The 18,127-nt window shown below is 40.5% G+C and overlaps 1 protein-coding gene across 3 annotated transcripts; it reads right to left on the minus strand.

The window, feature by feature from the left end:
- Positions 1 to 249: 249 nt before the first annotated feature.
- Positions 250 to 17,815, minus strand: cfap100 (cilia and flagella associated protein 100). 3 transcript variants are annotated; one of them, XM_066666254.1, is made up of 15 exons: positions 17,710 to 17,815; positions 16,015 to 16,043; positions 12,371 to 12,459; positions 9,023 to 9,221; positions 8,403 to 8,470; positions 8,096 to 8,259; positions 7,407 to 7,487; positions 7,043 to 7,248; positions 6,172 to 6,277; positions 6,035 to 6,071; positions 5,132 to 5,286; positions 2,953 to 3,085; positions 1,480 to 1,682; positions 847 to 940; positions 250 to 738 (listed from the first exon to the last, which is right to left on the minus strand). In XM_066666254.1, exons 2-15 carry the CDS (start codon positions 16,040 to 16,042, stop codon positions 625 to 627), a joined length of 1,677 nt encoding a protein of 558 aa, XP_066522351.1. In that variant the 5' UTR covers position 16,043; positions 17,710 to 17,815; the 3' UTR covers positions 250 to 624. The 3 variants fall into 3 exon arrangements, with proteins under 3 accessions (XP_066522351.1, XP_066522352.1, XP_066522353.1); XM_066666255.1 differs by having other exon boundaries at positions 15,973 to 16,043; positions 17,710 to 17,752; XM_066666256.1 differs by lacking the exons at positions 16,015 to 16,043; positions 17,710 to 17,815 and having other exon boundaries at positions 12,348 to 12,410.
- Between the last annotated feature and the right edge of the window lie 312 nt (positions 17,816 to 18,127).

Genomic DNA, 18,127 nt, shown 5'->3' on the forward strand with positions numbered 1-18,127 from the left:
GTCTAATTAAAATACTGTGAAACAAATGCAAGTTTAAAATTACTGTGCAGTTTCTCTGAGTTGTCAGTTTTTGTACTTTTTTGGCTATTCAAATACTTGCTTAAAAGATATTATGGTGGTGGTGTTATGGCACACCTGCAGATCTCACTAGCACCCTCAATGTGATGTGAGCTCAAAAGAGGTCAAAATTCCTTGAGGTACAGACTAAGATCAGTCAGAGAAAATAGTTTTATTTAAAACTGTGATAAAAAGACATTTAGATTTGAGCAGGAATGCATTCTGCTTGTAAACTCAAACCAACCCAATAACCATGTGGGACACTTACAGAACCTGCACATTACATGTGTCTGACCCAAATGCATGCAAATAAACTAGATACCCTTAATGCCTCTTGCCCTGTGGACTTTGAAGCAGGTGGCAATGCTTAAGATTCCATTTTGGGACTAGTGTCAGGAAAATAACTGCCTGATTTATACAGTAGAAATTGTTTGGCTTTGAATTTGTGGGGAAAAAAGGAAGTGCATCTTATAAACCAGTAGCTCAGTGTAAACTGCACTGAAATGTTTCAAACTAAGATGTGTGTGTGAATGTATTATCACACGGTCATTATTAAGGCACCATGCTTTAGGTGAAGAAGTACAGGTGCTCTTCCTTCTCCTTGTCTGCAAAGTTGTCCTGCAGGTTGTTTTTCGGTTTACGAACAGGAGGCTGTGAGCGAGGCATCAGCTTTCTGCCAGTCTGTACAAATACAAGACATGATTCTTTTAAAAAACCACTTTTTTTTACAGTTTCGCCCTGTTACTTCTATATTATAACTCTATACAGTATATTTTCAGTCGGACTGACCGTCCTGTTTATCTCTGCCTGAGCTCTCTCCATAGCTTTCTTCATCCTCTCTTCCTGGTGCTGCTTCTGTAGAAAGATCTTCTCATCCCTCAGTCTACAGGAGCAACAAAGGCGAAGGATCAGATATACTAACAGACCAGTAAATAAATGGAGTGAGTGATGTGACTACTCCCTGTGGCCTCATCTGGCTTGCTGACATAGTGCAAGGCCAGTGGGTGACACTTGATTAAATGTGTTGCATTTATTAGTAGTAGGGTAGGGACTCAAGAGGGCTGAAAATTCATGGTGTTAGCAAACATGATACTGAGGCTTTGTGGGTCTCTTTGTGTCTTTCATTTTCTTTGAAGGGACCATTGAAACAAGGCGAAACCAAGCCTGCTGGTATTGAGCATGCTGTTACTTTACTTGGGAATATAACTTTAATACATTTTCTATAAGCTTTTCATTATGTTTTTCCTCCATCATGGAAGAAGCTGAAGGTATAAAAAGCTGGCCATATTAGTGATAAACAACAGCTTGATTAATCCAAGCTCATAAATTGCCAGTTTCGAAGCCTGGAGCTACAGTATATGTGCAAACATTGGTAAACTCTTTGTAATGAAAATGGTTGCAGAAGTTTCTAATGGATCAAACCTAAGTCTTCTCTCCTTATCTTTGGCTTTCTCAGCGATGGCTAGGACATCGGTGGGGATCATTTCCACATTCTCCATCAGTTCTCCCAGCCGGGCCTCGATGGCTGTGAGCATCTGCAGAGCGCTCAGATTAGCCACGCTGTCCCCTACACAACTCCGATAAACCTCCTCCACCTTCTGGCCCAGAGAGCTTAGTGTATCGTCCTGAGAAGAGAGGATGGAGAAAGGCATAGTGAGAAGACAATGGTTCTGATATGACCAGAGGTGGAAATAAGGGAGAATCCACAAAAGCAGGGAACAATCTGTAATATATTTACTGTACTAAATCATACAATGACCAGGGTGTGTCTAGAGATTAAGGAAAGCAGTGCTACAGCCAGTATATTCTTCATTGAGGAGGGTTCATTCCAGAGCAGAACTCTTGTTTTGATCCGTGACCTCACCCACTGCCTAATTCCAGCACCCTGGGTAGCCAGGTATGAATAATTGCAGGGCAAATATTGTGTGTTTAAATGAAGAATGTGAGGAATGAGGGCAGGATGGAAAGCAGTTTGTGGGTTTAAACGAATAACATGAGACATAATGATGGGTAAAAGGTGCATACACCATGATTTATGTGTTTAAAAAAAAAAAAGTTGTGTTTTAAAAGGTGCCACAGCGGGTAGTTCCACAGTTACACAGCTCCAGGGACCTGGAAGTTGTGGGTTTCAAGTCCAGCTCCAGATGACTGTCTGTGAGGAGTTTGGTGTGTTCTCCCTGTGTCCGTGTGGGTTTCCTCCGGGTGCTCCGGTTTCCTCTCACTGTCCCAAAACACACATTGGTAGGTGGATTGGCAACTCAAAAGTGTCCATAGGTGTGAGTGTGTGTCACACTGCAAAGGACTGGCGCCCCCTCCAGAGTGTGTTCCCACCTTGCTCCCAGTGATTCCGGGTAGGCTCCAGACCCATCATGACCCTGAACTCTATAAGTGGTTTCAGACAATGAATGAATGAATGTGTTTTAAAAGCTTGCTATCTTCAGCCTTGCATACTAACCTATTTAAGCTATTTAAATTCTAAAAAGCTGGCAAATAACATCAGACTTTTAAACTGATCAATATATGGTGTAACATATGTTGGAATAAAAAAAAAAAAACATCCGCATCGTAAAATGACAAAGGTGGAAGGGGAAAAGCATTAAGAAAGATAGCTAGCATCTGCCTCATCTAGTGAAACATTTAATGAGGAACTGAAAAGTCAATATGAAGCTGATACATAAAGGAAAAAAGCAGTGACTTTCACAAGGGAGTTTGAAGTGACATACTACTTTCGGTGTAAATGGGTTGAATACGGCACATTCCTTTAGGCTGACTGTCTAAAATTCTTAATCATGTGCAGTTCACATTTTAACCACTTTCTGTCATTATTACAGATTGTTCCTTTAAACTAAACAAAGTAAAACTATAAGTGACTATAAGAACATCCTCTTCTCTCACCTCTTCTGCTTTATATTTTCCAAAGTTGAAGAGTCTGGCTTTGAGTTCTAGCTCTGCGGTTCTCTCTTTCTCTCTTTCAATGGTCTCCTTCATGACGTCTATTTGTTTCTTCAGCTGCTCTCCTTCCTGCTCCCTGTGTGAACACATCAGCTTAGAGTGAGCTCCAAAGGCCTGAGAGCAGTAGTGAAAGTGCTTTTGCTTTAAATGGCTTTCTAATTCAATGCAAGGCTGTTGCTGAAAAGAATATTATCAGGACAGCAATGTGAAAAATCAAAAACAAAACCCTTCAGATCCATTCAGTTGGATCTGGAGTTCCCTCAGCCAGCCAGGATCTAAACTAGACAACTGCCAGACATCTCCCTCACTGCGGGTATCCATTAATGGGCTCTTGGGTTGCTGCCAAAACAGGCACTGACAAGCTTTTTGCAGAAGCCTGTGTGCAGTCATTCAACAGTGGAGGTCTTGAACAGGGTCCATTCAGACTCCATGTCCCCCACATCCTCCGGAACATGTGAGAAGCTCTCTCAAAGGTGGGAGTTGAAATAATTCCAAACAGAGTCCCTTGCCAGCCTTTCCCAGCATATCCTAACTACCCATCTGGCCCTACCAGGTCTGTCCAGCAGAAGGGACCCCACCATCTGATGCAGGACATGACCAGATGGTTAACGTTGGAAGCTCAAGTCTCCAAAACATAGTGCCCCAAATGGCACAACCACAAGGATCCCAAAGAGTCCAAGGTGCTCTGGTACCACAGACAAGTCATGACTATAAAAGCCATCCAAAAACATTCCACCGCTTGGTTTCAGGCTTGACTGGCTGTTCCTTAAAGTCACCCACCTTCTCCACCATTTCTTTTGGATGCATGCACACTTAATAGTTCCACTGATTCTCACTGAGGCGACCATCTCTCATCTATTGGGACACAGTCCAACTGTAGACTTGTGAGTATCCCAACACCTGCCATGTGCCTCTTACTGTGATCAAGTCCTGAGAGAGAGACTATCCCCTAGGTATTTCAAGTCCTGCACCAGTTCCAACTCCTTCCTCAACTTCCTCAACTTAAAGACCTACAGGTGGAGATTTTTGAAAATGCTGCTGTCAGTGTTCTCGTGTGGATGAGAAAAAAGGCGCTTTTTCAGAAACTCTGAAGTCACACATCGTTCCTGTATCTGTCTGAAATTCAAATAACATACACAAGTCATTTAACTACAATGTATACATTTAGATATCACTTGATTTCAATGAACAAATATAAATGATGTTCCATTACAGATATATAATACACGGTTTAGATCAAGATTCTGTAATTTCATGACCTGTGTAATGCACTACATAAGGAGTATGGAGTGATTTGGGATTAAACATTTGTTTATCTCATTCTTTGTACTATTTTGTGTACAAAACACCAGTTCTGTTCACCCTGTACACATCTGACATCTGCTACTACACTGAGTTGTGCCACATGCAGAAGTTCTCTGATGATACTGCGATAGTGGGGTGTATCAAGAACGAGCAGAAGGAGGAGTACAGGAGCCTGTCTCAGCTGGAGACTTCGCACCACACTTTTTCAACTTTTAAACTATATACTGCACTCAAGAGATCATCCTCAGCTGCTCACTGTATCACAGATTCTTGCCAGGCTATGTTTGATCATTCTTAAGCACACTATGTTAATTTTTGGTATTTGATTTTTAGACATTTTGACATATGACTCGATTTTGATATTTGTTTTAGGCTATAAAGTATTTTTAGCATTTAGTATTTTAGTATCATGTTCTATCTCCTACTGTCTCTTATGTACAGTGGAATTTTTGTTTCTTTATATTAGTCCATTGCTGTTAGTGATTGTTGTATGTGATGTCTGGAAGCTACTGAGACCTTGAATTTCCCCCGGGGATCGATCGATCGATGAATGAATGAATGAATGTATGTATGTATGTATGTGTATGTATGTATGTATGTATGTAATCTATCTATCTATCTATAAGAGGTGCTATGGCCACCTACAGGACTGCCATGATAATACAACCGTTTTTGAATTCATCTGGACTGTAATGTATTCTGGTATTTAGCCACATAATCACAGTATTAGTACTGTGTCCATCTTTGCTGCACTATGCTGTACAATATAGTTGTAGCTAATGGTACTCCGAACCCTATAATCTCTTTGAGTGCTCACATGGTTTTACGCGTTTCTTTCATGGTGTTTCTAAACTCCTCCAGGCTCTCCTCAGTCTCCTGTGAGTTCTGGATCAGAGAGAGGTTCTGCTCCTCCAGCTCACTAAGCAGATCAAGCAGCTGCTGTGGCTCGGTGAAGAACAACTCCGGCTCCTCCTACACAAGGATAAATATGAATTAAGAAATCATTATCTTTGATAGTTACTCTAAATGATGGGACTTCAAGGCATCATTCTGTTACTGTGAATTTCTCACAGAAATTCAGGACCGTGTGGTGTCTTGAGGAGGGAGCTATGTGGCCTTGGTCATGGATTGGCGAGGGGCCTGGACTCACTGGAGCTTAAGGAAGCAGCTCCCATCTTGCCTGGACTGTTTGGGCATGTTTGAAGTTTATTTTCAGGGGTTGTATATTTGTGCTGTTATAATGACATGGGCGTGTGAGTGTATTTTTTTGAGTTAGTGGCTAGTGTGTGGCGAGAGGGTTTGTGAGCCTGTTAGTCGTCTTTTAGGGGTGTGAACTATGGGATGGACAAAACTCGTCTCTCAGAATGGCTGTGTATCCTGATGTCCTTCTATGACATTTGTACAACATTTATATGTAGTTTGTCTTCCTTTATTGCAGTAACAGCATCTACCTTTCTGGGAAGGCTATAGGCCTAATGTTGGAACCTTTTCTGTGATAGTCTGCTTTATACAGTTCTAGCACATGACCTTGTGACTTTCTGCTTTATAGAGATTTCTTTTAATACAAATTATAACAAGTTGTGTGTGTATAATGGAATTGCTTTGTTTGTATTGGGTACACCTCCAAGTAGCTCTCTACATTTATACTATACTGTAAACATTTTTAAGGGGGAAAAAAATGAATGTGAATATCAGAGGTATTGATGTGTTTCATACTGACCTCATATTCAGAACTGTCTGTTTCAGATGCAGAACTACTGCAAACAGAACAAAAACAAAAAGCTTATAGTTCAGTTCATTAATAGCAAACTGAAATGGAATCAATTCCTAAATGAATAGTTTCTGTAGGGTACACACATTTTGCCACTCTGAGGAGTGGACTTCACGCTGTATCGGGATGGAGCTCTGCTCTCACGAACAGGGGGCAGCTCACGAGATCCAACAGAGCTCCCTTTCTCTCGACCTGAGAAATATTCAGTCTTAGAGATGTCTTACAGACTTTGACAATATCACACCTATATTATGAATAATATTGGCCTTGATTATGCTAATATACCATAGCTGTAGGCTGCAATATGCAAATTATATTACTCACTTAAAAATAACAGAAAAATCTGTGTGATATCAGTCACTTCTGAGATCAACACCAATTACCAAGGTTACTCAAGATCATGCAAGTGAAAATATAGACTGTATTAAGTGTACAGCTTTCCAATTTTGATTTTTAGAGACAATATAGCCACATAGGTTAAGTCAGATATGGTGTCCGATCATTGCCACAGTAAACAGTACAGTTTTTGTTTTTTGTGCAAATAATCTTGCACATGTGAACTTTGTCTGACTTCTCTTTAAATGATCAACTGTTTGCTTGACTGGGGTTTAGATACTAGTTATGTTAAACATTGTAGTAAAATCAGTGCATTATTTAAAATATATGTGCATACATGTAAACACTCTGAACAGTATGATAGTTCTAAACATACACTACTGACACATCAAATTATAGCACTTGTATGACAAGTAGCTACAGTTCTTCTTTCTGACAAAGACTAGATGATGAATATAGCTGATACCTGATCCATTAAAATATTCCTTGATCAGCTCAGATCCTTATCTTCTTATTCGAATTGGGACATTCTACCATGCAACACCTAAGTAACGAAAATACGGTATATTTGTCCACACTGTGCAACTCTGATCTGAAGGCATTTCTGGGGTGAATACATACGTCTGTCAGACTGGGGGGTTTTCTTCCCTCTCTCAGTCTCTCTACTCTTCACCTCCCTCTCTCCCTTTTCTCTGCTGGAAGGGGTATTAGGAGAATGTCTGTTCTTCTCTCTCTGTTTCTCTTGCCACTCCACTGGAGAAAGCTTGAACAGGAAGTCTTTATAGAGCTTGTACTCCTTCAGAGTGTCCTCATATTTAGAGATGTCACTGATGGAAGACAGAGAAATGAATGACCATATGAACTGAGTGATGTATCTATCTAACAGTATTATCTTATTGGCTGGATAGCTGCTAAAACCATGGGGCATTAATATCAGCTTTTTTGATGATATAATATTAATTTTAAATATTAATGGTGTAGGTACCTCTTAATGGCCACCATTTTGGCAGTGATCCTCTTGATCTCAGCTATTTTCTCCAACTTTGCTTTAGTCTCCTGCTCAGCCCTAAATATGAGATGAGAAACATGGTCATACACAATATAAGAAATACATTTTCATTCATTGATTGTCTGTAACTATTTATCCAATTTAAAGGAATCTTAATAGTTTGTAGTGTTACTTTGGTCTGCAAAATTAATGGTCCAGTGCTGTTCATATAATTAATTTATTTTATCATTCATTCATTCATTATCTGTAACCGCTTATCCAGTTCAGGGTCGCGGTGGGTCCAGAGCCCACCTGGAATCATCGGGCGCAAGGCGGGAATACACCCTGGAGGGGGCGCCAGTCCTTCACAGGGCAACACACACACACACATTCACTCACACCTATGGACACTTGAGTCGTCAATCCACCTGCAACGTGTGTTTTTGGACTGTGGGAGGAAACCGGAGCACCCGGAGGAAACCCACACGGACACGGGGAGAACGCACCAACTCCTCAGAGACAATCACCCGGAGCAGGAATCTAACCCACAACCTCCAAGCCCCTGGAGCTGTGTGACTGCGACACTACCTGCTGCGCCACCGTGCCGCCCTAATTTATTTTCGTTTTTATTTATTTTTAATTATATTTACTGTAGCTGCATATCATGACTTGTGTTACATTATTACGTTTTAATGGCCTCCACTGAGTTCTTGTCATTTTCTTTAAGAAAAGTGTCAAACAAGATGGTGTCCTCCTCCAGCAACTTTTCAGCTCTGGCCAACTTCTTCTCTTCATGACATGCCACCTCCTCTAGCTTTACAATCTCTTCTCTCTTCACTGCTAGAGCATGCTGAGAGAGAGAGAGAGAGAGAGAGAGAGAGAGAGAGAGAGAGAGAGAGAGAGAGAGAGAGAGAGAGAGAGAATTGAATGGGCAACACAGTCATGAAAGGTTTTTGAGTGAATATAACCCAGAAAAAAGAAGGTCTGTCTTACCTCCAGATAGAACAACTCTCGTTTCTTGTTAATGAACTCTTGTATACTCTCTTTTTCAATGTTACGATCTGAAGACAGAACAGAAATATGTCAATGGAAAGTTGGGTATGTATGTGAACAAAGTTATTAATCTCTAAATAGGTGGCTAATGCAGTTAATCTCGCTCAGTTGCAAATGACCACAGTGAATACTTTGAAAATATATAAAGATACCATTCAATAAATTCCTATACACACCCCTGTATACAAAACCCCTATTTTAAACACATATACAGAATTGTGCAAAAGCCTTAAGCACCTAAAATTATCATTATTATTTAAAGTAATTTATCTTCTCAATAAGCATGGTGCTGTGTAATTATTGAAATAATTACAATAGATACATAAACAGTGCTGTATAAATACATTCATTCATTCATAGTCCGTAACATGAATATAACATAACCTCTATGTTATATTCCAAAATATTTAACTATATAAGAAAAAATAATATCCTTATAGACACATGTGCTGATGATATGAAATTAGTTTTGTGGGTTGAAGGCTTTAGGTAGGCAGGTGTTTCTCAGCTGGGAACGTGTATTGTGTGTGCTTCCTTGTTTCATCACATTCGTGTCTCACCTCTCATCATGAGCACCTTGCATGCATGTGTGTCATGGAGGAGCTGGACAGTGGTGTGTGTGCTGTTTGCAACACTTTCTTCCTCCTCTTCCTTCAGGCCTTCCCTCAGTTTCTTCCTCAACTCTGTTTGCCTGGCCCTCATTCTTCCAGTGTACGTCTTCTTCTCATGTACAGGAAGACTCAGCTCCTTCTGATATTCCTACCGAGCACAAACACACTGACACAAGTGGGCAGAGACCTACACTACTACTGTAATCTTTTATTGTGTATTTATTTTATGCAGTAATAAAACATACAATGACACCCACTACATGAGGTCAGAGACATCCTTATCATTTTTAAATTCAGCTACTTTAAGGTACACCCGTTTTGAACCAAGGCATTTAGGTTACTTTTTTTGGAGGTAAGAGGATTTGTTTCAACCCTGACAGTATGACAGTAAGAGCCTGGGTGAAAGTGGGATTATATCTGAAAATGATGAGTGTGCTCCAGAGGCTAACACTTGCAATGCAAACGTAATCCCAAAAAAACGACTAGAGATTTTTTGTAAATCTTATACATGTCAAAACTCTTTTATTTTTATTTCCTTCTCTTTTACATGCTTTGTTTTATCTGATGTTTTCAGACTTAGACAGGCCACAGAAACAGAATGGGTTGTTTAATTTCAGTTTGAGGGTAGGAGTTTCAGACACCCAGATAAATGTAGTAATGCACTGAATGATTGATTTTGCCGGACCGCCTATTGGGCCTGCCCAGAAGAGCCTGTTGCTACCAGATTTGCGCTGACCTTCACGCATATAGCTTATAGCAGCAAAGAGACTATTTTCCAAAGCAAAGAGCTTCATCTTCAAGAGTGACTGACTTTATGTGTTTAAACATGATGTAGCCTTTCCTCGCGGTCCTTTACAGTTTTAAACAATTGTAGAACCTGCAAAGTGTGTTTATTTACATCTGATAGTCTTCTGTTTAAACAAAAATGACGAATAACGATGTGGGACACACATGGCGTTCAACCAAAGAGGGCAATGTCTCTTTACAGTTACACTTTACAGTTGTGAAATATCGGAGCTATCAGTAAGGTGTACACAAGACGTGTTCTGCGCATGCGCAGTCCAAATCAGGCAGCGGCGCAAACCGGGTAGCGACAAAGGTATTTATGCTAACACCTAATGTTGAAACACGCATGCGCAAGCAGAAACCGTTAATTCAGCCGTATTTCACAGAGAGAATTTAAGGTGGCGCCACTACACCGTCTGTTGTTAGTTCATCCATATTACACATTCCGGTTCGGTGACCAAATGCCCTCTTTTTCCCGGACAGATACTCTTTTTGGGAACTAAAATTTCTAAATCGCCCAAAATGTCTGGGATTTTGTTGTCTGCATGCTTTCGCATGTCCCATTTCTTGCCATAAGCCCTAAATCCTTCATTAAAATATTCACTTTGATGACGTTGTTTAAAGGTGAGCAGAAGGCACAAGGGTTATTTTAGCCAGAACACCACAGCTAGGTGTTACTCAAAATAAATGAGGCTGTGAATTTGTTAAAGCACCGTTTTATCAGTCAGACCCTTATAGAAATGTAAGTCGGTTATAAATATCTAGTTTCCAGCGATGTCCTGTTCCTTTATCAAGAATAGATTACTTGGTTGATAAGGTGCTTAGAAATGTTCAAAAACTTGTCATTCATTCTTGTAATGTCAAAATCTCAACACAGTGCTTCAGTTTTGTAGCTTTGTATGAACAGAAAATACATACAGGGGTTGGAGAATGAAACTGAAAGGTTTCATGGCTAAATTGGACCAGCCTGGTGGCCAATCTTCGTTAATTGCACCAGTAAGAGCAGAGTGTGAAGGTTCAATTAGCAGAGGGTAAGAGCACAGTTTTGCTCAAAATATTGTAATGCACACAACATTATGGGTGACATACCATAGTTCAAAAGAGGACAAATTGTTGGTGCACGTCTTGTTGGCGCATCTGTGACCAAGACAGCAAGTCTTTGTGATGTATCAAGAGCCACGGTATCCAGGGTAATGTCAGCATACCACCAAGAATGACGAAACACATCCAACAGGATTAGCTGTGGACGCAAGAGGAAGCTGTCTGAAAGGGATGTTCGGGTGCTAACTCGGATTGTTTCCAAAAAACATAAAACCACAGCTGCCCAAATCACGGCAGAATTAAATGTGCACCTCAACTCTCCTGTTTCCAGTAGAACTGTCCATCGGAATCTCCACAGGGTCAATTTACACGGCCGGGCTGCTATAGCTAAACCTTTGGTCACTCATACCAATGCCAAACGTCGGTTTCAATGGTGCAAGGAGCGCAAATCTTGGGCTGTGGACAATATAAAACATGTATTGTTCTCTGATGAGTCCACCTTTACTGTTTTCCCCACATCCGGGAGAGTTACGGTGTGGAGAAGCCCCAAAGAAGCATACCACCCAGACTGTTACATGCCCAGAGTGAAGCATGGGGGTGGATCAGTGATGGTTTGGGCTGCCATATCATGGCGTTCCCATGGCCCAATACTTGTGCTAGATGGGCGCGTCACTGCCAATGACTACCGAACCATTCTGGAGGACCATGTGCATCCAATGGTTCAAACATTGTGTCCTGAAGGTGGTGCCGTGTATCAGGACGACAATGCACCAATACACACAGCAAGACTGGAGAAAGATTGGTTTGATGAACATGACCATGGCCTGCACAGTCACCAGATCTAAATATTATTGAGCCACTTTAGGGTGTTTTGGAGGAGCGAGTCAGTAAACGTTTTCCTCCACCAGCATCACTTAGTGACCTGGCCACTATCCTGCAAGAAGAATGGCTTAAAATCCCTCTGACCACTGTGCAGGACTTGTATATGTCATTCCCAAGACGAATTGACGCTGTACTGGCCGCAAAAGGAGGCCCTACACCATACTAATAAATTATTGTGGTCTAAAACCAGGTGTTTCAGTTTCATTGTCCAACTCCTGTACATACACTGTTAGCAACTGACAAGAAAAACTATTTTTATAGTTTATTATTTGTTTTTGAAATACCATTAAAAACCTGTTACAATTGCTAATGGTGATCTGGCAAAACTAGGCTTGCCTAGTTTCTCTTTGCTCATGTTTTTCATAATATGTCCCCTTTAAAACAGTGAATTATCTGCAGGAGTCTAAGATCAGGGCTGTAACAGTTACATTAAAATGTCTTTTTTAAATTTTTTGTGTTAAGGAAACATTAGAAGACATGGACAATAAAGTAAGTTAGCATTCTTTATGTAAAAGAACAAGGGTCTACACATTCATAATAAGCCTGGTACTTGACTTAAAATTACTTGCTGCTTTGCAGATCACATACTTCTTGCCTTCGAGCTTTATCTGCATTCCTCATAAGGAAGATGTTGTTGTCTTCTGGCCTCTTAAAGGGGTTCGGTTCATGGCTTTTCTCTACACACACAGACAAAACACACATTTACAGACTGATATGTTTGTGCAGCTTCATCTGTAATGGGTCCCAGTGAGCACAAAAAGTGCAAATTGTAGGTCCTTAAATAATTCCTTTAACACTGAAGTACTGCACGCTATGTCTAAGACAAATCCATTTATATTTAGCAATCGCTTACACAGCTCCTTTTATAACCTTCAGTGCACTATTTTGGTGCAGAAACTGTAGTCTCATCCTGTGTGCAAGTGCTATGTAGGAAGCACAGATACATTTGAGACACAGCCTGCCTGTCACCACTGATGCTGGATGATAACTAAGCACTAAGCTCATGTGAATTGGACCACATATTAAAGTGATTCAAATCTGATTTGCAAAGTTTGAATTTGACATGTTCACACAGCACTGAAAAATTCAGAACTGTCACAGCAAGGCAAAAAAAAAAATCAGATTTGAGTCACTTAGCACAATAGCACCCCCTTTTACAGCAACAACATGTGAGTTACTTTGTGAGAAACGACACCTCATGTGGTGTAACTCTGAATTGTGTGTTAGAGCGAGCAAGTGAGTATGTCAGTTACAAGCCAGATCCATGAGCTGCTTTGAATCTAAAAAATACATTACTAATACGGGTACGCTTTAAATTTAACAGATCACCAATCAAGCAAAAGCAAACCTTATAGATAATTTCTAGGTAAAACAATTACAAATATTGTGTAGCAACCTGCAAAAAAATAAATAAAAATAAAAAAAATCATGGAATGGCATGGAATCCATGCTGGTCTAAGCTGATTTTTGTTGGTCTGGTGCAAATTTAGTTTGTCACTGTACAGGCACATGCTGGTTGACCAAAATACCACAACATTTGCTGAATTTGGTGGTGATGTTCAGAAAATCAGGTTTCCTAGTTACTTGACCAACAATGATCTCAAATCCACAACATATTGTTGCTTTCCTCCAAATTAGTAGCTAAAGCATTTATAACTCTAAATGTGAGTTAATATACAAACAGGATTCCAAAAAAGTTGGGAAACTAAACAAATTGTGAATAAAAACTGAATGCAATGATGTGGAGGTGCCAACATCCAATACTTTATTCAGAATAAAACACAAATCACAGATCTAAAGTTTAAACTGAGAGAATGTATCATTTTAAGGGAAATATGTTGTTTCAAAATTTCAAAAGTTGGGACAAGGCCATTTTTTACCACTGTGTGGCATCCCCCCTTCTTCTTACAACACTCAGACGTCTGGGGACAGAGGAGACCAGTTTCTCAAGTTTAGAAATAGGAATGCTCTCCCATTCATGTCTAATACAGGCCTCTAAGTGTTCAATCATCTTGGGCCTTCTTTGTCGCACCTTCCTCTTTATGATGTGCCAAATGTTCTCTTTAGGTGAAAGATCTGGACTGCAGGCTGGCCATTTCAGTACCCGGATCCTTCTCCTACGTAGCCATGATGTTGTGAATTCTGCAGAATGTGGTCTGGCATTATCTTGTTAAAAAATGCAGGGTCTTCCCTGAAAGAGATGACGTCTAGATGGGAGTATATGTTGTTCTAGAACCTGAACATAGTTCTCTGCATTAATGGTGCCTTTCCAGACATGCAAGCTGCCCATGCCACAAGCACTCGTGCAACCCCATACCATCAGTGATGCAGGCTTCTGAACGGAGCGTTGATAACAACTTGGGTTATCCTTGTCCTCTCCGGTCCGGATGACATGGCGTCCCAGTGTTCCATAAAGAACTTCAAATCGTGACTCATCTGACCACAGAACAGTCTTCCATTTTGCCACACTCCATTTTAAAAGACCCCTGGCCCAGTGCAAACATCTGAGCTTGTGGAGCTTGCTTAGAAATAGCTTCCTCTTTGCACTGTAGAGTTTCAGCTGGCAACAGCGGATGGCACGGTGGATTGTGTTCACTGACAATGCTTTCTGGAAGTATTCCTGAGCCCATTCTGTTATTTCTTTGACAGTGGCATTCCTGTTTAAGGTGTAGTGACGTTTAAGGGCCCGGAGACCCGAGTTTTACGGCCTTGACCCTTACGCACAGCAATTGTTCCAGATTCTCTGAATCTTTTAATGATGTTATGCACGGTTGATGATGATAACTTAAAAGTCTTTGCTATTTTACGCTGGGTAACACCATTCTGGTATTGCTGCACTATCTTTCTGCGCAACAATGGTGGAATTGGTGATCCTCTTACCATCTTGGCTTCAGAGAGACACTGACACTCTGAGAAGCTCTTTTTATACCCAATCATGTTGTCAGTTGACCTAATTAGTGTTAATTGGTCTTCCAGATGTTCGTTATATGCTCAATTTCCTTTTTCCAGCCACTTATTGCTACTTGTCCCAACTTTTTGGGGATTTGTTGACACTGTGAAATTTTGAATCAACATATTTTTTCTTTAAAATGTTACATTTACTCAGATTAAACTTTTGATCTGTCATCTATGTTCTATTACGAATAAAATATTGACATTTGGCACCTCCACATCATTGCATTCAGTTTTTATTCACAAATTGTTTAGTGTCCCAACTTTTTTGGAATCCGTTTGTAGTAAGACATATTTCTATGGGTCTGTTCATCTTGAAATCAGCAGTAAATTAAAGGGGTAGGCCTGGGTCGAGAAAAAATTGAGATGGAAGGTTATGTTTTGATAGTAAAGTTATGCCTTTTTTTGTGACCAGATCATATTGTCAGTGTCCAATTAAAACATGTATTTTCCAAAACAGCAATTTTGCAGAAGGGAAAAAACCTTCAATGTACATAGATATTATTTTAGAGCATACCTATTGGTCCATTCATCATAAAGTATTACCACAATGTGAGTTCAAATGATATAGCAAGTGGCGGCATGGTGGCTTAGTGGTTAGCATGTTTGCCTCTCAGCACTGGGATCTTGGGTTCAAGTGGAGTTTCCATGTTCTCCCTGTGTCTGTGTGGGTTTTCTCTGGTTTCCTTCCACAGTCCAAAAACATGGAGGTTAAGTGAACTGGCTTGTCCTGGTGTGTGAGAGAATGAGTGTGTATGTGAATAAATGTGTGTGAGTGAATGTGTATATGCCCAGATATGGATTGGCGCTCTGTCCTGGGTGAAGCCCTAGTGCCCAATGTAGTCCTCCAGGTGGACAGTTGTTCCTGGTCAAGAGTACGCTGTGAATGTTTGGCTGCCACTTTTCTCCAGTGTGTTTGGATTGAATGTTGATTGTAAAGCGTCCTGGGGCTTCTAGAAAGGCACTATATTAGTGTAACATTAAATAAATATAATTAAAAATCACAAAAATGGAGATACTTGTTTTTAATTGAACAGAGATGATATGCTGGTCTATGCTGTACTGTAGCAGGGTAAGTGGACACTAGTAAAGAGTAAAGAGCATGGATGCCGTAATTCTCAAGGCACAGTGAGGTGGGTACTCAATAAAGGTGGCTTTGTGTTTAGACATGTAACCTGTAACTTTGGGTTTGAGTAGCCTCCTACAATGTTTCTGTTTTATGTGTATACTCACTGTACCTTAACTGAGTGGACAGGCCACAGGACAGAAGAAGCACTTACTCTGCACTGAAGATATTGATGACAGCATCCTGCAACGCAGACCAAAATAGAAATGGATTAAGTATCAGTATACACCACAGAGCCTGCAAAACACATTAAGCAGTTCGTAATGTAAATACACCCTATTGGCCCTCATGCAGAAGAGACATCCTTCACATCCTTGAGCAAGAGAAAATATTTACACCCAAAAGTAATCAAATAACCTTTCTAATTAGTAAATTCAGCTACATCTGCAGACACAGATAGCGAGGGAGATTGTAATTGTAATTCAACTCATTATTTAAGTGTCAATGATGGTAATGTGCCTGAAAAGGAAATCACCAAATTGCACCAGACTCAAGATCTCAAATCTCTTTCCAATGCAGAGCCAGTTAAAGGGGAATTAACTCCACTAAACTGAGTTGTAGAGCAGAGGAACTGTACTCTCTGCAGCAATGATGCCCCATCCAATCTCTGTGCAATGAGTTTAAGTGGAATTTGTGAACAAGCATTAGTACTTCAATCATTAATGCTCTAGTAGCCAAATTCAATAAAATTCTCACAGCAATGTTTTAACATCTAGTATAAAGAAAAAGGTATATAAATTACCTATGAATACCTCGACAGCAGCCATAGCACCTGAATATCAGAACTCCACTGAAGCTAAGCATTGTGGTACTTGGATAGAAGATGTCTTATGAAAACCTGGATGCCTGTGTTATTGGGTGCTGCATATTTGTAGTGGCTGAGGTTACATCCAAATATCCCAGAAATGCAAATGTGAAAAACAAATTTCCTTTTCATATGCATAATTGAATATTAATTTAGGGAGGCATGGTGGCACAGCAGCCAGTGTCGCCATCACACTGCTCCAGGGTCCTGGGGTTGTGGGTTCAAACCCAGCTCCCGGTGACTGTCTGTGAGGAGTTTGGAGTTATGCCTGTGTCTGCATGGGTTTCCTCCGGGTGCTCAAGTTTTCTCCCTCTTTGATAGGTGAATTGGCTATTCAAAAGTGTCTACAGGTGTGAGTGAATGTGTGAGTGTGTGTTGCCCCCTCCAGGAGTATCTGGTGACCCCTCCATTGTGTCTTCCCAGTAGGGTAGTAAGGTAGGCATTGGGCCCACTGCGAGCCTGAACTTGGAGAAGCAGATACAGACAATAAATTATATATAAAAGCTAGAAGAGACTGGAAGGTTGCTGGTTCTATTCCCATGAGTAACAGAAAAAGTGGTGGCTCTGGGAGTAATGGAAAAGTGCTGTCCTCTTCCCTCAATCCATGGCTGAGGTGCCCTTGAGCAAGGCACATAACCCCCAACTGCTACCTAGGTGCTGGGAATGGCTGGTGTGTGTTCCCTGTCCCTAGTGTACTAAAATATGTGCATGTACACTGCCATGGATGGACTAAATACAGAAGACACTTTTCATTATACATTGATGTCAAATAATTGCACACATTAAATAATTTGCAGGCCTAGGAATTTATGACCAGATACACTTGCAAGTCAGTGTTTGTTTGTTTTAAACTATTATTCCAGCATGATTAATCTCTTTATAAGTTATAATACTAATTGAAACAGCGGAGGATCCGGCAAAAAGTCCCTAAGGGTCTCAGGACTGTGGCAGCACATTACACAGAATACTGTAATAAACAATAGTGGTGACACAGTGGTGTCACAGTTGAGACATTCTGGAGCGTTAAAAATGACGCCATCTTACCTGTCGTAGACAGAGTTGGTAAAAAGGGAAAGTTGGAGTTTTTCGAATCTTGGAGTTCTCAAGATTCCACAAAATTATTTGGTGTTACCGCACGTTTCCTAGTGCTGTCCTAGTTTGCGTTCTGTTGTCATGCCAACATTCACCAACATGTTCCGTCTTCCTCAGAACAGCAGGAGGCGCTGTAGTATCACATTCACAATCACCGTCATGGTGACCAACATGGCCGAGGAGATTCAGTGTACGTTCAAATCTGCAGTGAAGTGTTTGTGGATTTTATCCACTGTTAGTCAATATTCATTAATTTATCCATCCGTCAATTTATCAATCCACCCATCAATCAATTCGTTTATTCATTCTTTTCTTCATTAATTTCCTGACATCCAATTATTTTTTATCATCTCAGTAAAACTAAAAGGAG

The sequence above is a fragment of the Hoplias malabaricus genome, chromosome 3, assembly GCF_029633855.1.
Source record: "Hoplias malabaricus isolate fHopMal1 chromosome 3, fHopMal1.hap1, whole genome shotgun sequence".
Classification (NCBI taxonomy): domain Eukaryota; kingdom Metazoa; phylum Chordata; class Actinopteri; order Characiformes; family Erythrinidae; genus Hoplias; species Hoplias malabaricus.